The following is a 21355-nucleotide window of genomic DNA, read 5'->3' as shown; positions in this document are numbered from 1 at the left end:
TACAATTAGCCTGACATCTAAACCACAGTAAACTCCTGTTTTCCTGGGATTCAAATACCCTGAATTTTTACATCTAATTTACGTGCTCGTATTTCAGTAACTTCCTTTACAAAAGTAGTAATTTTTATTAATGAAAATTCACTATGTATAAGCAAAACAAATATCATTGTATTGTTCATTTTGAGCCTACAGAATGATATAAAGAACAAATGTATCAAAACTTTATTCAAAGAAATTATTTTTCGGAGTGAATACTCAGGGCCAAGGAAGACTTAACAAACCTTCTATGTCTCTTAAAACTGTCCAGGGAAAACTGGTGACCCTAAGACACTGCGGAATTCTCAAGCACCTTAAGGAATGATCACCTATAGGTTTTTTCATGTGCAGTTCAAAATACATCAAATCAGCTGAAAAAAATCAATGGCTCTGTACTGTACTACGGTGACTCGACTGAACTAAAGACCCAGTTAGTCTGGATAAGAGTTTACATATCATTATAAGAAGGTAGAGTTGGCAAGTGCCGGAAGATACACAGAGAAAAGTTGCCCAGGAATAACTGGATTAAATGTCCTAGGGAAGTGGCAAGGTGCCATTTCTGTATCAAGAGGTAAATGTAATCTGCATGTTGAGTACTGTAATCAAAAGTGAATGACTCTTGACTCTACAAATTAAAGCACCTTGTTTTCTCTTTAAAAGGTAAATCAGGGGCGCCTGGGTGGCTCAGTCGTTAAGCGTCTGCCTTCGGCTCAGGTCATGGTCCCAGGGTCCTGGGATCGAGCCCCGCATCGGGCTCCCTGCTCTGCAGGAAGCCTGCTTCTCCCTCTCCTACTCCCCCTGCTTGTGTTCCCTCTCTCGCTATGTTTCTCTCTGTCAAATAAATAAAATCTTTAAAAAAAAAAAAAAAAGGTAAATCAGTTTTATAGAAGTAAAACTGGGGAGGTCAGAATAAGATCTGTGGATGCAACTAATGTCAATATCTGGGTTGTGGTATTGTACTACAGTTGTTTTTTTAAAGACCTTATTTACTTATTTGAGAGAAAGAGTGAGAGCACGCATGCCCATGAGTCAGGAAGTCAGGTAACATTTTACAAAACGTTACCATTGGGGGAAATAGGTAAAAGATACAAGGGATCTATTATTTTCTTACAAGTACATATGAATCTACAATTATTTCAATAAATTTTTCAATTTATTGAAATCAAACTCAATTCCCTAGTATAGACCCAAAAGAAATGTGTATAGATATATGAACTTATATATACACACAAATAATCAGAGCAGCGTTATTTGTTATGACCCTAAACTTGAAAACCCAGTGCCTGGGCCGCCTGGGTGGTGCAGTCCATTAAGTGTTGGACTCTTGATTTCAGCTCAGGTCATGATCTCAGGGTCGTGAGATGGAGCCCCACATGGGGCTCTGCACTCAGCAGGGAGTCTGCTTGAGATTCTTTCTGTCCCTCTCCCTCTGCTCCACTCCCCTGCACACTCTCTCTCTCTAAAATAAATAAAATCTTAAAACAAAAAAAAGGAAAAAAAAAGAAAACCCAACGACCATAAGCAGAGTATGAATAATTATGATATAATCCTACAGTAGAATCCTAATCAATAATGAAAAAGAACAAACCACTGCAATATCCACAACACGAAAGAATATAAATGGTGAACAAAAGATACCAGGCATAAAACAATATAAACTGTGACACTCTCGGGGCACCTGGTGGCACAGTCAGTTAAGCGTTTGCCTTTCGCTCAGGTCGTGATCTCAGGGTCCTGGGATTGAGCACCGAGTCCGGCTCCCTGCTCAGGGGGAGTCTGCCTCTCCCTCTCCCTCTGCCCCTCCCTGCTGCTCATGCTCTCGCTCTGGCTTGCTCTCTAATAAAAAAATAAAATCTTAAAAAACAAAACAAAAAAACTGTGACTCTCTCATTTGTAAAAAGTTCAAAAACAAAACAAATCTACAGGATTAGTCAATAGGTGGGTACCTCCAGGGATGAAGAAAGCAGTGATTAGGAGGAGGCACAAGGAAAGGTTCCAGCATGCTACAAAGTTCTTTTTCTTTTTTTTTTTTGAAGATTTTATTTATTTATTTGAGAGAGAGAGAGGGAGAACACATGAGCGGGGGGGAGGGGCGGGCAGAGGGAGAAGCAGACTCCCTGCTGAGCAGGGAGCCCAACACATGGCTCAAGGGATCATGACCTGAGCTGAAGACAGATACTTAACTGACGGAGCCACCCAGGCACCCTGGGTGCTGTAAAGTTCTAGACGGTGGTTATCCAAATGTGAGTGATGCCATATGACTAAATTTCAGGGATTTATAATTAACGGGAAAATAATTTCCAAAATATCACATACATAACTACCCTTGTATAATATATATAGTCAAATGATCTTCGACAAGGGATGCCAGGACCACTCACAATAGGGAAACGGCAGTCTCTTCAACAAATAATGTTGGCACAACTGGATATCCACATACAGAAGAATGAAGATGGACCCTATCTTGTATCATAAGACAAAAATTAGCTGAAAATGGATTAAAGATCTAAACATAAGACCCAGAACTATAAAACTCGTAGAAGAAAATATAGAAGAAAAGCTTTAGGACATTGGATTTGATAATGCTTTCTTGAATATGACACCAAAAGCATAGGCAAAAAAGTAAAAACTGACAAATGGGAGTACATCAAACTTAAAATTTTTTATGCACCAAAGGACACGATCACCAAATTGAAAAAACCTACAGAATGAGAGAAAAGATATGTAAATCATAAGAGGTTAATATCCAGAATATATAAAGAACACCTAAAATTCAACAACGAAAACATCAAATAATGTGATTAGAAAACAGGCAAAGGACTTAAAGAGACATTTCGCTGAAGATGATCTACAGTTGGCCAGCAAGTATATGAAAAGATGCTCAACATCAGTAGTCACTGGGGAAATGCAAATCAAAACCACAATGAGGCCACATGCAGAAGAATGAAACTGGACCATTTCCTTACACCATACACAAAAATAATCTCAAAATGTATGAAAGACCTAAATGTGAGACAGGAATCCATCAAAATCCTAGAGGAGAACACAGGCAGCACCCTCTTTGACCTCGGCTGCAGCAACTTCTTGCTAGACATGTCTCCAAACGCAAGGGAAACAAAAGCAAAAATGAACTATTGGGACTTCATCAAGATAAAAAGCCTCTGCACAGCAAAGCAGTCAATAAAACTAAAAGGCAACGTACAGAATGGGAGAAGATATTTGCAAATGACATATCAGATAAAGGGCAAGTATCCAAGATCTATAAAGAACTTATCAAACTCAACACCCAGAAAACAAATAATCCAGTCAAAAAATGGGCAGAAAACAAGAACAGACATTTCCCCAAAGAAGACGTACCTGGCCAACAGGCACATGTGCCTGGCCAACAGGCACATGAAAAAATGCTCAGTTGGGGGGGGTGGGTCTGCTTCTCCCTCACCTCCTGCTTGTACTCTGTCAAATTAATAAAATCTTAAAAAAAAAAAAACACTAAAGTGAGTCTCCTATAGACAGCATCTTGTTGGATCCTCTATTTTTATCCATTCTGTCAACCTCTGTCTTTAGATTTAGGAATTTAATCCATTTAGGGGCTCCTGGATGGCTCAGTTGGTTGAAAGTGTGACTCTTGGTTTTGGCTCAGGTTGTGATTTCAGGGTCCTGAGATGGAGCCCCGCATTGGACTCTGAGCTCAGTTGGGAGTCTGCTTGAGATTTTCTCCCTCCCATACCCTGTGCCCCTCCCCGCCCCGCGGCCCCCCATGCACGAGCATGTCCGCTCTCGCTAATAAACAATCATTTTTTAAAAAGGAATTTAATCCATTTATATTTAAAGTAATTACTGATGAGGAGGGACTTAACTCTCTCAAAATTAAAAATCTCTGTATATCAAAGGACATTATTAGACAAGATCGGGCACATTCAGGGTGGTAGGGCGTAGACCAAAGGACATTATCAGGAAAGTGAAATGACAAGCTACAGAAGGGGAGAAAATATTTGTAAATCAAATATCTAATAAAGGACTGATATCCAGAATATATAAAGATCCACCTTAAAAGCAAAAAGACAAACAATTCAACTGAAAAATAGGCAAAGGACTTGATTAGATTATTTCTCCAAAGAAGATACACAGAGGACCAGTAAATACATGAACACCATTAGTCATCAGGGAAATGCAAATCAAACCACAATGAGATACCACTTTACACCTGGCTAGGATGACTAGAAGTGAAAAAATAAAAAGTGTTGGAGACAGTGTGGGAAAACTGGAACCCTTATTCACTGCTGGTGGAAATGTAAAATGCTGCTGTGGAAAACAGTCTAGAGTTCCACAAAAAGCACAGAATAGCCGTATGACTGAGCAATTCCACTCCACGGTATATATCCAAATGAACTGACAACAAGCACTCTGATAAATACTTGTATACCAATGATCACTGCAGTATTGTTCACAAATAGCCAAAAGATGGAAACAATCCAAGTGTCCATTGATGAATGGTTGAATGGACAAACAAAATGCGGTATATATACATATAACAGAATATTATTCAGCCTTAAAAGGAAGGAAATTCTGACACATGCTACAACATAGATGAACCTTGAACACATTATACTAATTGAAATACAAAAGGGCAAATATCGAATTAATCAATTTATATGTGGTACCTAGAATAGACAAATTCATAGAGACAGAAAAATCCAACAGTGATTACCAGGGGCTGGGAGGAGGGGCAATGGAGTTATTGTTTAATGGACAGAGTTTCACTTTGGGATGACGAAAAAGTTCTGGAGATAAATGGTGGTGAGAGTTATACAATGATGTGAATGTACTTAATGCCACTGAACTGTACAATTAAATATGGTTAATCAAATTTGTTATGCATATTTTACCACAATAAAAATTTTAAAAACCAAAACATTATGTTAAGTGAAAGGAACCAGACACCGAAGGACAAATATTGTATGTTTCCATCTACTTGAGGTACCTAGAATTAAGTAATTCTAGAGAGACAAAGCAGATTAGAAGTTATCAGAGGAAGAGTGATGAAGGGGTAGTTTTTGCCTAGTGGTTACAAGAGTTCTGCTTGAGGTGATGAAAAAGTTTTAGGAACAGTTATCAGTGTTGGTTTGTTGTACAACACTATGAATGAAATTAATGCTACTAAATTGTACAACTGATTAAATGGCAAATTCTGTTATATATATATTACCACAATAAAAAATAATAAAGCTAGGTATATATACCTGTAATTAATATTAGCCAAAAACTTACTTTTGTCTGAATTAGAGCAAAATAAAACAAATGAGACCATAAGAGTTTCAGGGATTAACCTGAATAATCTAGGTTGGGGGCCTACACTATTCAAATCTCTTGAAAAACTGTAAATTTCTCCTGATTTTTATTCAGTAAATCTAATATAAGGTAGTGCATATTTCCCACTTTTTCTAGGACTTGCTGTGCTTTTAAATCTCGAATGAATTTACCAAAAATTTATTTTGACTTGGACAGCCTTTGTGTTTTAAGACTAATGCACCTTGTCCCGGCTTTTACTATGTAAGCAGTTACACAATGTTACAAAGAAAATGTCTTAAATAAACGACACTGTAACCAAGATCATAAACTTTCAAAAGGGATGAAACAATGACTGTGATCCATTCATTTCTCTCTCAGTCCGGCAATGATCAAGTGAAATACTTCAAAGATACAAAGGAAATTTTGTAATGTCCCCTGGTGAAAGATTTCAGTCAGTTCATCTGTCCAAAGCATTATGTGGTAGGGAGGAAGCCTTTTGGTTCTTCCTTAAGTTCATTTACTAAGTATTATTGCAAAGAAGACAGAAAACTTATGTTTTAATACGGAAAAGAGAGAGGACAAATTAGTAACGGAAAATAAACTTCCAGATTACTAATACCATGCAAAGGACAGGGGTCAGATGGCAGAAAAGAAGAGAATGCGAAGAATGACAGGGAATAAAAATCTTTTTTTTTTTTAAAGCTTTTATTTATTTATTTGACAGAGAGAGACAGCGAGAGAGGGAATACAAGCAAGGGCAGTGGGAGAGGGAGAAGCAGGCCTCCCGCTGAGCAGGGAGCCTGATGCAGGGCTCAATCCCAAGACCCTGGGATCACGACCCAAGCTGAAGGCAGACACCCAGCGACTGAGCCACACAGACACCCGGGAATAAAAATCTTAATGGGAAAACATTACACAAATTCTCTGTGAGTGGAAATCCCATAATGATGTAATAAAAATGTAACAATAGGGATATGCTAGAGACCACTAAGCTTAGAAAATAAAATCTAGAACATTAAAATTTTGGAAGCTGCAAAATTAAGCTGGGTGATGAAAAGAAGAAACTCTAGCCAAACAGATGGGCAGAATACCTCATCAAAATGAGATATGGAGATTGAAATTCTGGACAGGACAAAATCCACTTTCTTTTTTTTTTTTTTTTCTTAAAGATTTTATTTATTTATTCATGAGAGACAGAGAGAGAGAGAGAGAGGCAGAGGGAGAAGCAGGCTCCCAAGGAGCAGGGAGCCCGATGCGGGACTCGATCCCGGGACCCCGGGATCATGACCTGAGCCGAAGGCAGACGCTTAACGACTGAGCCACCCAGAAGACAGTCTGACAAGGCAGAAAAAGATGACAGACCTGAGTGGTGAACAGGAGGAAATGGTGTAGGTCCACAGGTATTCATTCGCGTTTAGATTAGAAAGAGCGGAATAAAGAAGGTATCATCTAGGAGAGGCTAACTTGATCGCTGCCAGAAAGGCTGTAACCTTGGCAGTCACCATTGCCCAGGGGTCAAATCTCAGGTCTTCAGTTCCAAACATAACTTACCCCACCAGATTAAATCCCACTGCCATAGATTTTCACAATTCCTTAGGTACCTTCATAGTATTCACTTATGACAACTGCCATTATTTATTTGATGTCTTTGTTCACCTGCTAGACTATAAACTCCATAAGAACAGCAACCGTGGTTGTCTTTTTCATGGCTGTATTCCAGAACATAGCATGCCTGGAACATAGTGAGATCTAAGAGAGCTCACTCTGCCCTCCTTCCCTCCTGTTTGCCCCCCACCTCTCATGCCCACATGCAAAATAAATAAATGAAAGTCAGTTTGTTCATCAGAGCATCTCACCTGGACAGTACTGGAGGTTAAATTTTGCCTCATTTTATTTCTAGCTTTCCCTAGGACTAACCATTTGTAACTACTCAAGGAAAGAAAGTATTCTTGGGGCGGCTCAGTCGGTTAAGCATCTGCTTTCGGTTCAGCTCATGATCCCAGAGCCCTGGGATCGATCCCCACGTCACGTTCCCTGCTCAGCGGGGAGTCTGCTTCTCCCTCTGCCTCCCCCTGCTCACGCTGGTGCGCTCTCTCTCTAATAAATAAAATCTTAAAAAAAAAAAGTATTCTTCCTATAGATTTGTTAATTTCAAAAGCTAGATGACAATCAAATTACACTTTATTTTCACCAGCCTTAGAGAAATCCAGTAAGAATTGTTATTAGTCAGGCTCTGAAGCTTTTAGGGGTACCGTCAGTACCCTGATATCAAACAGAGCCTGTGTTCTGTCTTTCTTGCATGACAATTACTTGTGCACAAATCTCATTCTCCCTCACAAGTCCAAGACATCTAATTCACCTTTACATGTTCAGAGCATCTGTCACTTAAGCACTCAAAATATGCTCCAGGGAACAAGTAAATTTTATTATTAATAAAAATAACTTCAATCAATCATTCAATGGCCCCTAACACTGAGCTCTTTATGCCAGGTACCATAAGACTTTATATGCATTATCTATATTAATTGTCCTAACAACTCTGTGGAGTAGGTACAATTATCTCTATTTTATAGATGGGAAAGGGCCTTTACAGAGCTATTTGCCCAAGGTTATACAACTATTAGGTGGTAAAGTGGTAACCTGAACCAGACATTTGGACCCCAAAGCCAGCACCCAGACATTAGAATTGTATTTCATTTAGACAAGGAACCAAATTTTCTTTAAAAAACACTACTAAGTGGGCCCTGTGTGGCTGTCAGTTAAGCAGCCAACTCATGGATTCTGGCTCAGGTCCTGATCTCAGGGCGTGGGATTGTGCCCCGCCTCAGGCTCCCGGCAGTCTGCTTGGGATTCTCTCTCCCTCTACCCCTCCCATTTGTAAGCACGCTCTCTCTCCCCCTAAATAAAATATATTTTTATTTTATTTATTTGAAAGAGAGAGAGATTGAGAGAACAAGTAGGAGGAAGGGCAAAGAGAGAAGCAGACTCTCTGCGGAGCAGGAAGCCCATCTCGGGACTCGATCCCAGCACTCTGGGATCATTACCTGAGCGGAAGGCAGACACTTAACCGAAAGAACCACCCAGGCACCCAGTATACAAAATCTTAAAAAACAAACAAACAAACAAAATCCCACTATTAAGAAAATGAAAAGGGGTGCCTGGGTGGCTCAGTTGGTTGAGCGACTGCCTTCGGCTCAGGTCATGATCCTGGAGTCCCAGGATGAGTCCCGCATCGGGCTCCCCGCTCAGCGGGGAGTCTGCTTCTCCCTCTGACCCTCCCCCCTCTCATGTGCTCTCTCTCATTCTCTCTGTCTCAAATAAATAAATAAAATCTAAAAAAAAAAAAAAAAGAAAAAAGAAAATGAAAAGGCAAAATACAGACTGGGAGAAAAAAGTCACAATACATATAAGATTGACCCTTAAACAATGTGGGGGTTGGGGTACCACTGAACCCCATCCTCTACACACAGCTGAAAATCTGTATATAATTTTGGACTCCCCAAATATCTAACTACTATTAGCCTCCTCTTTACCGGAAGCCTTACCAATAAAATAGTCAATTAACACATATTTTGTATGTTATATGTATTATACTGTGTTCTTAGAATAAAGTAAGCTAGAGAACAGAAAATGTTATTAAGAAGATCATGGGGTGCCTGGCTGGCTCAGTTGGCAGAGCATGTGACTCTTGATCTCAGGGTCAGGAGTTCAAGCCCTACGTTGGGCGCGGAGCCTACTTAAAGAAAAAAAAAGAAGATCATAAGGAAGAAAAAATACTATATTGAAAAAAAATCCATTTGTAAATGGACCTGTGCAGTTCAAACCTGTTATTCAAGGGTCAACTATATCTGAAAGGACTTGCATCTAGAATGTATGAAGAATGTTTTCAAGTCAATAAGAAAACAATTCAATTATAAATGGCCAAGATAAAACAGACACTTTACAAAAATCCATACAAATGGCCAGTCATACCATGATGATACTCAGTATCACTAGTCATCAAGGAAAATAAGTTAAAACCATAATTTATATACCAGCACACACCCATTAGAACGGTTAAAAATACAATGACAGATACTGTGTGTCAAGGAGGGTGTGGAGAAACCGGAAAACCATATATTGCTGGTGGGAGTATAAAATGATACAGACACTTTGAGAAAAGGCCTGAGAGTGCTTAAAAAGTTAAAAAAAAAAAAAAAGTATGACCCAGAAATCTCACTCCTAGGTATTTAACCAAGAGGAATGAAAACATTATGTCCACACACAGATTTGTACATGAACGTTCACAGCAGTTTTATTCATAATAGCCAAAAAATGGAAAACAATGTAAATGTCGATCAACAGGTGAACAGATAAATTTCAGTTCAATCATACAATGAAATAAATACATAAAATTAAAATAAAAGAAAATAAATAAAAAGCAACAGGAACAAACTGCTGATACATAGGAAAAAAACAAAGACAAGTCTCAGATATGTGAAGCCAAAGACACTAGACACAAAAAAGTGATACCGTTGTTCTATAGGGTCAGAAATAGGGCGCTTGGGTAGCTCAGTCGGTTGAGCGTGTGACTCTTGATTTTTGCTCAGGTCATGATCTCAGGGTCGTGGGATCAATCCCCGAGACGGGCTCCCTGCGACGGGCTCCCTGCTCATCGAAGAGTCTGCTTGAGATTCTCTCCCTCTCCCTCTACCCCCCCACCCCATGAAATAAATAAATCTTAAAAAGAAAAGGGATGGGTTGTTAGAAGTTAAAAGAAAATTACAGGTAAAGCACGCAGAATAATAAGCACCCAGTAAATACTATTTGTACTACTAAAACAAATCAATGAATAGATACTATAATTCAATTAAGGAGTACTATGATGGGGTGCCTGGCTGGCTTAGTCAGAGGAGCCTACAACTCGTGATCTCAAGAGTTGGGAGTTCAAGCTCCGTATTGTGTGATTACTAAAAAAAACAAAATCAAAAACAAAACAAAACAAAAGGAATACTACAATTCTATTTCCATATTTATTTGTACACATTTGTATATATTGGTATATACATGAAAGATGTAGAAAGATCCAAACAAATCCTTGGGATAGAGTTTTACTTTCTTCCATCCTGTATCGCTTTTCCCTCCAACCTATTCCCGACGTCTAGGCCAAAGTAATCTGCTAGAAAAGCAAAGTGCTTTAGTATCACTCCCACCTTAAAAGGCTTCAGTGGTTCTCTAATACATTTAGGATCAAATCCATACGACCTACCCTGCCTTCTCCGGCCTGGCCCCCACCAAGCTCTCTGGCCATTCTTGATCTTCACTGACTATACCACATCCACAGCTGCTTTCAGTCCCACTGATGGGCCAAACTCTTGCTTGACTCTGCAAATGCCGTCGGAATGCACTTTTCTCTAGTCTTCCTGAAGCTAGTTCCTTCTCCTTAGCTCAAATAAAAGTCATCTCACAGCAGCTTTCCAGATCACTCTTATTAAAGTAGATCTTGGCTCAGTCGGTAGAGCATGCGACTTGATCTCAGGGTTGTGAGATCAAGCCCCAAATTTTTATTAAAAAAAAAAATTGGGGGGGGCGCCTGGGCAGCTCAGATGATTAAGCGTCTGCCTTCGGCTCAGGTCATGATCCCAGGGTCCTGGGATCGAGCCCCGCATCAGGCTCCCTGCTCAGCAGGGGGCCTGCTTCTCCCCCTCCCTCTGCTTCTCCCCCTGCTCATGTTCTCTCTCTCTCTCTCTGTATCTCTGTCTCAAATGAATAAATTTAAAAAATCTTAAAAAAAACAAAATTGGGGCACCTGGGTGGCTCAGTCGTTAAGCGTCTGCCTTCAGCTCAGGTCATGATCCCAGCATTCTGGGATCGAGCCCCGCATCGGGCTCCCTGCTCGGCGGGAAGCCTGCTTCTCCCTCTCCCACTCCCCCTGCTTGTGTTCCCTCTCTCACTGTCTCTCTCTCTGAAATAAATAAATAAAATCTTTAAAAAAAAAAAAAAAATCAAACCCTCCTTTTTCCTTTTCTACTCCTGTTTTGTTTCCTTCGCAGAAAGCACCATCACTGATCATTTTTCTGCTTTTGTTTTCTATTTTCTTCCCTCGAAGAGTAGGTTCAAAAGGACAGGACCACGTTTTTATATGCCACCAGGGCCTAGTACCACAGCACTAGATAGCACCTAACAAATACCTGTTGAATGCTATCCCATTTGTGAGGCAAGCCCTATGGTAATATTCCCACTTATGCCCACAGTCACTAAAAAGTACCTAGAAAACTTTAAAATATCACAATGTGTTATTTTAAATTATTCTTTTCAGAAATGGTTATTTAAACATAAGATAATGGCTTCCAAACTTCTCTCAACAGTAAGAAAATTACAATAGTAACTGAAACAAAGGTTCACAAAATCATACTTACCCTTGCTAAGGGAGCTGCCCTTTGATATTTTCTAGTCCATGTCATAAGACAGTATAACCATTTTTATGTGCTTTTTCTAAACTATTAAAGTGGAAAGACAATGACGAATGATGTGTACTGCTGCAAGGTTTTGGTTTTTCATTCATGACTTCAATAAATTAAATCAATACCACTAATTCGAAAATGCAAAATTAACGTTAGGGGAAAGGTAATTCAATTACCTTACCAATTCAAAATTATCACATTCAAACTCTAGAATAACATTATAACCATATTCATTAAAAAAAAAAAGCAACCTACAGACACAGGATTTTCAGATTAGGAACCCCTTTCTAAGGAGGAACCCCAAAGTGATTTCAGATTGTAAAGAGAAGAATGAGAACCAGCGTAGGTCTTCCCATCTCATCTAATAGCAATTCTATTCCTCCTGACCTATAGGCCAAAAACCTTGGTGCCATTTTTTATTTCTCTCACTCCTCAAATCCAATGCATCATTAAATCCTATTGGCTCTACCATCAAAACACATCCAGGGGCGCCTCTTGGTTGGCTGGTTAAGGGATGAACTCTTGGTTTCAGCTCAGGGCATGATTTCAGGGTTGCAAGTTCAAATCCCACATCGTGCTCTGCTTAAGACTCTCTTGCCCTCTCCCCCTGCCATCCCCTCTCTCCCCCACCGCCAAAATAAATAAATCTTGGGGAAAAAAAAACAAAACATACATCCAAAATCTGATACTTCTCACCACCTCTCACTGCCACCAGCCTGGTCCAAGCCACCATCACCTCTTGCCCAAATTACTACAACAGCCTCCTATAACTAGGCTCCTCAATTCTCCCTTTGCCCTCCTCCAGTCTCTTTTAAACCATGCAGAGAGTGATACTATTAAATCATTAAGTCACATCATGACACACCCCTGCTCCAGCGTGGGTTCCTAGCCTACACAAAGTCAAAACCCTTCCTAAAGCCTGCAGAATTATACTTGATCTGCCCTCACCTAACCATGCTCACCTCATCTACTACCATCCGGCCACTATGGCCTCCCTCACTTGGCCTCAAACAACACCAGACAAACTCCCACCTCAAGGCCTTCAAACTTGCTCGCTCTGACAGGAATGCTCTTCCTGCAGATATCCACATGGCTAGCATCTTTAACTTCCTTCTGGCCTTGACTCTAGTCATGTTCTTAATAAAACCAACTCTGGCCATCATACCTAAAATTTCAACCCCTTACCCTTACACCCTCATTCCATATACGTCTACAGTCCTCTTTGCTGCTTTGTTTTTCTTCTTAGAACCTACCACTACCTAACATAGCATATATTACAGCTATTCACTCAGCTTACTGTCCACTCCCCATAGATTAATCTCCATGAAGGCATAAATACAGCATATCCACTGCTGTATCCTAAGCACCTAGAACATAGAACAGTATGTCAACACACAATAGACACTTGATAAATATTTGAATGAGCAAGTGAATGAATGAACAGGCTTGGAATGAACAAGAAAATAGGAACTGAGATGACAGAACACGTTAAGTAGGAAGAGCTTAGGTAAAGAGCTGCAGGTAAAGAGCTGTGGCTCAAGCTTCATGGGCAGCTCTGGCATACCTGTGATGTCTCTGGCTCTACCAACATGTGTGAACCAGGTTAGCAACCACTACTCAAGATTGAATGAAGGTCCACTACAAGCACTGAGTGTTCCTTCCAAGTTCATTATGTATTCTAAGTCAATCAAGTAGAAATTCGGGGGAAATGAAACCACAAACGAAAAACATTACCTACCATTACGAACTATGCTTTAACAGGCTACAACCCACAACTTTAACTTACAATGAGGTACATATGCACCAAAGGACTAGCTAAGGCTAGAATTCTGAAGTAATGCTATGTACACAAGAGAAATCAAGGGATCTACCTAAACCAGATTCTGCCACTCATCAACCGTACAAGCGAAATCTCTGTGAACCTGTTTCTCATCCTGTTAACATAGGGATCACTACATCCAAATCAGATGTACCCTCAACTAGTAATTCAAGGATGAAATAATGGGAAAGTATTTTTAAAGTACCTTTTAAAAGCATAAAAGGCCATACCCCATTCAAATACAAGTTACTAAATTCTAAGATGTTAACTTACTGGCCATTAGGAAGATTTATTAAAAACATTGTCCTTGGGGTGCCTTGGTGACTCAGTCGTTAAGCATCTGCCTTTGGCTCAGGTCATGATCCCAGGGTCCTGGGATGGAGCCCTGCATCAGGCTCCCTGCTCAGCTGGAAGCCTGCTTCTCCCTCTCCCACTCCTCCTGCTTGTGTTCCCTCTCTCGATGTCTCTCTCTCTCTCTGTCAGATAAATAAATAAAATCTTAAAAAAAAAAAAGTCCTTTTGGGAACCTTTACATTTCGAAGCATTTTATAGATTTATTAATCAGAATGTAGAAAAAGTATTTTACGAGTATATTTGATTCACAGAAAGAACAGAAATTTCAGAAATTTTTTTTTCAGTTACAACAAGGTTATATTGTGCAGGAATTTCCAAGGAATTCACCACAAGATTTCATTACTCAAAATGATACACAAATAAAAAATATATATGTTAATATGTGTATATACATAAATACCTCAAAGCCTCAGGGACTGGGGTGGGTGGACTGTCAAGGAGCAAGAGGGAAGTTTTTAGGGTGATGGAAATGCTCTGTCTTAATTGGGAGTGTGATTACATGGATGAACACATTTGTCAAAACTCATCAACCGTACATTTTAAATGGGCACAATTTTTTGTATGTAAAGTACACCTCAATACGTTTGTTTAGACAAAAGTCTATCCTGTTTCCTTAAATTAAAAAAAAAAAAAATCACTCGGTTGCACCATGGCCTCAAGAACTTGCATAATGAGATCTAATGCAACAGGTTTGAAGATTTAACAAGGAAGATGAGTCAATGACCTGAAAAGTTAACTCATGACCTTCTGGGCTCAAGGTCAACTCCAATTAATAGAAAATAAAGGCAGCATAATCAGGGGGTAAAAAAAAAATCTGTTTCTTAAGAAAACCAGAAATGAATTACTTCAGAGAGCGCGGTGGAAAGAGCACAGATTCAGAGCCCTTCAAACCTAGATTGGAAGGGTTATAGGCTGTTAAGCGTGTGACCTTGAGAATCCTCAGTCCCTGAAGCTGTTTCCCTTTCTGTAAAATGGGGATAATGATGGCTTAAGAGTTTGGCCTAGCGTACAGTTAAGTACCCAATATATGAAATGCAATTCATGACATTATTGAAGACTCCGGAATTTAGTGCTGGTTAGAAATGCATGCAGAACAGGCCCCTCAGTTTCCGTCTAGGGGAGTTGTGGTCCCTTTCGTACGCCTTATCGCCCTCAGCCAGGCTTCATTTCCCTCTTACACACACCCTGCAATTTTTCCGGTCCGGACCACCCCTCACCCGCGCAGCTCGCAGGGGCCGCCCACCTCCCGGGCCCCACCTCGTTAAGGAAACGGGTAATATCGTAGACTCGCCCGTGCATCACCAGCCATATCTCTTTCATGGAGTTGCGCTTCGCCACCTCCTCCAATCGATAATATGTGACGGAGGTCTCGGCCCCTTGCCCTTTCCCATCGCTGTCGCTTGCTTCCACAGTCGCCATTGGGCCTGAAATAGCTCTTCTCTACCACTATCCCGGCTTCCGAGGTTAACTTCCTCGAGGTAGACCTTGTGCTCAACCCTCCCCGGCTTCCGTAACTAAGGCCCCTACGGCCGTCGGAGGGATCCTGGCAACAGCCAATCACGCTCCCGAATAGTTCCTGGTTCGTTTTTCTTCTCACCAATGAAACAACGGATTCAGTTTCAAGTCCCGCCCACCTCTCGCCCGATCCTTGGACCGTAGGCCTGGTTCGAGGTCCAACTAACCAATCAGGATCGTCTATCCCTCCAATCTCGCCAACCAGGTACCGTGATTTTGGAAAGTCGCCTAATGGAGACGTGTTGACAGGTGTTATGCAAGAGAGGTTTCCCCTTCACTCAATGAAGCGACCTGCGGAGTCCTGGAAGATGGGGCCGAGTCTCTTTTTTCCCGTTTCCCTTCCCTTCGCCATGACCTCTCCACGCGAAGCTTCTTTTCCCCCACCTCCTGTGCGGCCTGTATTCCAGCCCGGGTTTACATCTTTTTTTGCAACCTTCGGGCTGTGACGGGACGAATCACGACTGCCTCATTTTCCTCACCAGTAAAATGGGCGAGATAACTTTGTTTGGTCTATTAAATGAGAGAGTGTATCTGCACAGCGCTTGGCACATAGTAATCAAGGCACGAACGACAGCGGTGCTAAAAAAAAAAAAAAGCGGGGGCGGGGCGGTGCCGTAATTCGCCTAAGGCCATGGACAGGTACTTTCTCAAGTCTCTGCCACTACTGAGAATCTGATTTTGTTACACGTCAATTATATTTGAAGTTGGGAAAGGGGAATCTGATTTTTAAACGAATTATTTGGTGATCAGAACATAGTATGCTATTTTCGTTTCTATGTGTTCTAAAATAAAATTCACCTCAACTATTCCCAGCTAGAGATCCCAGCATTTTGGAATTCCAAGCTTGGCTGATGTGCAGTGTTGTAAGCTCCTCATTTTTAACTGCCATTACAACTGACAGATTGACATGTAATGTCCTTTTCATCCTGTCACTCTCCCAGACTCTCCACAATCCATCCCCAACCCCTTTTACTAATATTTTCCACCATTCCTTTTATAAGACTTGTGTACCAGCCACTGACTCCTAAACCTGCTGGTAATAAAACCACTTCTGCGATCATACCAGGTGCACCGACCCTCTTCCTTCCAGTGCCTACTCATTTTCAAGCTCCTCCTGAAATTCTTTTTCACAAACTCCCGACATTCCAGCCTCCAGTGGTCCCATCTCCTACAGCACCAAAGCATATTACTATTTCAGGAAACCCCCTGTATCTGTAAATCTTAACTTCCCATATCTTACCTCCCAAATGAGACTGAAATTATGAGAGAAATTCCATATGATTCTTAGGATATTCCACAAACTAGATTCAAATACTTATGTTCATTTACTGAACATTTACTGTGTCACAAGTACTGTGATAGGCTCTGTGATTGAAAAGTAACATAAAAAATAGGCGTTCTGAGGGCACCTCAGTCGGTTAAGAATCTGCCTTCAGCTCAGGTCATGATCCCAGGGTCCCTGCTCAGTGGGGACCCTGCTTCCCCCTCTCCTGCCCCTCCCCCTGCTTGTGCTCTGGTATCTCTCTCTCTCAAATAAATAAAATCTTAAAAAAAAAAAAGCCTTCTCAAAAACATTTATATATATATATGAATTTAAATTCTAGAAATAGAGATTTGTTCCAAATGTAATGGGACACAGCTCTGAACACATATTTGTTAAATGAATAATTCACACTTAACCCCAGTGTGCATGTGTCATCTGAGGAGGCTGTTTTAAAAATACAGATTCTGGGGTGCCTGGGGGGCTCCGTCAGTTAAGCGGCTGCCTTTGGCTCAGGTCATGATCCCAGGGTCCTGGGTGGGGGGCGGGGGGGAGAGTGCTTTTCTCGCTCCCTCTGCCCCTCCCTACTGCCTGTGCTCTCTCTCTCTCAAATAAATAAATAAAAATCTTTAAAAATACAGATTCCTTCCTGTCCAAACAGGGGAGTCTCCTCCTCACCTTGAATCCTGGCTTGCCTTATTAGTTACTCTGACCAATTGATTGTGGCAGAAGTGATGTTGTGCAAGTTATGAAGTTCAGACTTCAAGAGGCCTTGAAGTTTCCATCTTCACCACGTAGGAACACTACCCCGACAGAGATCAAGATGCTGTGAAGAAGCCTGGGATTAAAGATCAGCCATTTAAACTCTCAGCTGAGCCCACCCCTTCATCAACTTGTCAGCTGAGTGTGAACACTGAGTGAGCCCATGCTTACTCAGCAGAACTGCCCAGTCAACACACAGAATTGTGAGAAATAATAAAACATTGTTTTAACACAGTAAAAAAAAAAAAAAAAAAAAAATGCAGATTCCCAGCCCCACCTCCAGAGGTTTAGGCCCAGTGGGTCTGGATATAAAACCAGAAACGAACATTTTTAGCATGTATTTGTGATGACTGATGCAAGTGATTTGTGGATAACTTTGGGAAACCCTGAACTTTTTCTGAAGCATATATGTCTTTATCTCTCATACAATAAATTAGTAAAATTACACAGCATTTCCTTGACTATTTCCACTTTTAAGAAACTGAGTCCAATAGTGTTTTAAAAAACCCTAAGATGGTAGTATAGGAGAACTCAACAAAGGGAAGGGTTAGAGAAATATATTTGGAGTACCATAATACCAACAGCAGGTTTTCTGAGACTGGGAAGAGAAAGTGGTTTGGGATTCCTCCAGTAAGAGTAACAGGAAACCCACAAGTTTCCTGAAAGGGATGGAGGGAGGGGAGCGGTAGAGTAAGAGGACGTCAGAGGGGAAGGACTACATAATGTAGGCAGGGAGATCAGACCTTCTGTGCCAGGGCTCCCACCTAGCAGACTACTTGAGACCCAGCGCAGAGGCTGTCAGCTCTACAAAAGATCTTTTGGGAAGTGAGCAATGTGGCCTGAAGGCTCGAGGGCCCTTCCCGAATGTTTTGAACTATGTAAAACCCCTGGGAAGGAGGGGAACTGCTCCCATAAAATGACTAAGATTGAATTTGTTGTCATCATCCTGGCAAGTGGAATTAGGATCACATTAAAGTGTTTTTTGGTTTTTTTTTTTTTTTTAAGATTTTATTTATTTTTTTGACAGAGATAGCGAGAGCAAGAACACAAGCAGGGGGAGTGGGAGAGGGAGAAGCAGGCTTCCTGCAGAGCAGAGAGCCCGAGGTGGGGCTCCATCCCAGGACCCCGGGATCATGACCTGAGCCGAAGGCAGACGCTCAACGACTGAGCCACCCAGGCGCCCCTAAAACTGTTTTTTTTTTTTTAAGATTTTATTTATTTATTTGACAGAGAGAGAGACAGCGAGAGAGGGAACACAAGCAGGGGGAGTGGGAGAGGGAGAAGCAGGCTTCCCGCGGAGCAGGGAGCCCGATGCGGGGCTCGATCCCAGGACCCTGGGATCATGACCTGAGCCGAAGGCAGACGCTTAATGACTGAGCCACCCAGGCGCCCACATTAAAGTGTTTTTTAAATTAATATTTAAATTCCTTTTTGAGAATTTCAAACAGATACATTGAAAGAATAATACAATGAACTCCCATATACTTTTAACTTAGATTTACTGTGAATGTCTTTTCATATTTGATTTCTTCCATATATATTTATTATTGCTGTTGTTGTGAATAATGTTAGACCATTTCAGAACAAGTGGTAGACATCATGACCCTATACCTCCAAATAATTATGTATCTCCTAAGAATGAGAACAGACTCTTACATAACCCCAGTATGATTTTCAAATTCAAGGAATTTAACATTCATACGAATCCAGGATCATGCATTGCATTTACTTATGTCTCCTTAGTCTCCTTGAATCAGGTACATTTTTCAGTCTTCATTCTACTTTTAAGACTTTACATTGTTTAGGGGCGCCTGGGTGGCTCAATCAGTTAAACATCTGCCTTCGGCTCGGGTCATGATCTCAGGGTCCTGGGATCGAGCCCCATATCGGGCTCCCTGCTTGGCGGGAAGCCTGCTTCTCCCTCTTCTCCCCGCTCCTGCTCTCTTGCTATCTCTGTCTCTCTCCCAAATAAATAAATAAAATCTTAAAAAAAAAAGAAGACATTTATATTGTTTAAAAGCATGACCTCAGATTGAATTTTTTTTAAGATTTTATTTATTTATTTGACAGAGGGAGAGAAAGAGAGCGAGAGGGAAAGAGAGAGAGCACAAGCAGGGGGAGCGGCAGGCAGAGGGAGAGGGAGAAGCAGACTCCCCGCTAAGCAAGGAGCCCAATGTGGGGCTCGATCCCAGGACCCTGGGATCATGACCTAAACCAAAGGCAGATGCTTAACCGACTGAGCCACCCAGGTGCCCCTTCAGATTGAATTTGATTCAGAAAAAGATTGTAGCCTAAATGTACTGATAATTAAATTCATATTCACAATTACTATGCGTTAGCCAGAAAGTCTAGCTTGGAATCCCCATCCCTGCCACTCACAAGCTTGGTTAATATTAGGTAGCTTTCTTGATCTCTTTTTTTTCCAAGTGGATACCCAATTGGACCAACACCATTTGATGAAAACATAATTCCCCAATGAATTATATTCATGTCTTTCTTGAAAATGAATTACCCATATCAATGTGGGTCTTTCTCTGAACTTTCTATTCCATTCCAGTGATTTGTCTGTTCTAAGGCCAATACCACACTGTCTTGATTATTATAGTTTCGTAGTAAGGCTTGAAGTCAGGTAATGTAAATCCTTCAGCTTTGCTCTTATTTTTCAAAATTGTTTCTGCTATTTTAGATCTTTTGTATTTCCAAATAAATTTTAAAATTATCTTGTTGAACCAAGTAACCAAAGTTAACATCAGTGATAAATCATATTGGTAGCATGGTATGTGATGAGGAGAGCACTTCATCACTATGTAGTCTTCCCCAAAACCCATAATCCCAGTGGAAGCATGAGAAAAACATTAGGCAAACCCAAACTGAGGGGCATTCTACAAAATGCCTGACCGATATTCCTCAAAACTGTCAAACTTATTAAAAACAAAATTAGGAAACAGAAACTGTCACAGACCCAAATGGACTAAAGACGTAAGACAACTAAATGCAAAGAAATATCCTGGACTGGATCCTACAACAACAACAAAAAAGGGACATTAGGGAAAAAACAGTGAAATCCAGATAAAGTAATTGTAAGGTGCCAGTGTTGATTTCTTAGATTTCTTAGTTTTGTACTTACAGTACCTTGTACTGTAGTACAAAGGTACTACAGTAAATATAAGATGTTAATGTTATGGGAAGCTGGGTGAGGGGTATATAAGAACTCTCTGTACTATTTCTGCAACTTTTCTGTAAATCTAAAATTATCCCAGAATAAAAAAGGTAATTTTAAAATCAGCCAGTTAATTTCTAAAAAAGAGCTTATAGATTAATTTATAGAGAATAAACATCTTAACAACCTTGACTCTCATAATCCACAAATATGGTATACTGCTCATTTATTTGAATCTTATTTTAATTTGTAGTTTTCAGCATAAAGGTCCTTCGCATTTTTGTTAAGTTTATTCCTAAATATTTTATGATTTTTATGCTATTATAAATGGAGTTATTTCAGTTTTCACTTGTTTGCAGCTATAATAGAGAAATATAATGGATTTTGTACATTGACTTAAGTATCCTATGACCTTGCTAAATTCACTTAGAGTTCTAGTGGTTGTTTTGTATATTTCTTAGAATAACCTATATAGCAATCATGGCATCTGCTAATAGAGACAATTTACTTCCTCCTTTCCAATCTGTGTGCTTTTTCTTTTTTTCTTGCCTTACTTCACTGGCTGGGACTTCTAGTACAACATTAAATAAAAACGGTGAAATGAGCATCCTTGCCTTGTTTCCAAACTTAGGAGGAAAGCATTCAGGTTTTCATGATTAAATATGATGTTGTCAGGATGCTTGGGTGGCTCAGTCGGGTAAGCATCTGCCTTCGGC

At 40.5% G+C, this 21355-nt stretch overlaps 1 protein-coding gene and 1 non-coding gene across 2 annotated transcripts in view; both read right to left on the bottom strand.

Moving 5' to 3' along the window:
• Window positions 1–15456, bottom strand: part of LOC110594228 (cytochrome b5 type B) — a 35076-nt gene extending 19620 nt beyond the window's left edge. Inside the window, exon 1 of the mRNA XM_021705726.1 lies at window positions 15199–15456. Coding sequence (XP_021561401.1) covers window positions 15199–15360 — 162 coding nt within the window. The 5' untranslated portion in view covers window positions 15361–15456. The remainder of the gene's footprint in view (window positions 1–15198) is intronic.
• LOC123323312 lies at window positions 7548–7632 on the bottom strand. The gene has a single exon (XR_006539326.1). It is a non-coding gene; the product is annotated as a small nucleolar RNA SNORA17 (small nucleolar RNA).
• Window positions 15457–21355: the final 5899 nt, after the last annotated feature.

The sequence above is a fragment of the Neomonachus schauinslandi genome, chromosome 16 (assembly GCF_002201575.2).
Source record: "Neomonachus schauinslandi chromosome 16, ASM220157v2, whole genome shotgun sequence".
Lineage (NCBI taxonomy): Eukaryota > Metazoa > Chordata > Mammalia > Carnivora > Phocidae > Neomonachus > Neomonachus schauinslandi.
This window is presented reverse-complemented; position numbering and strand designations above follow the sequence as displayed.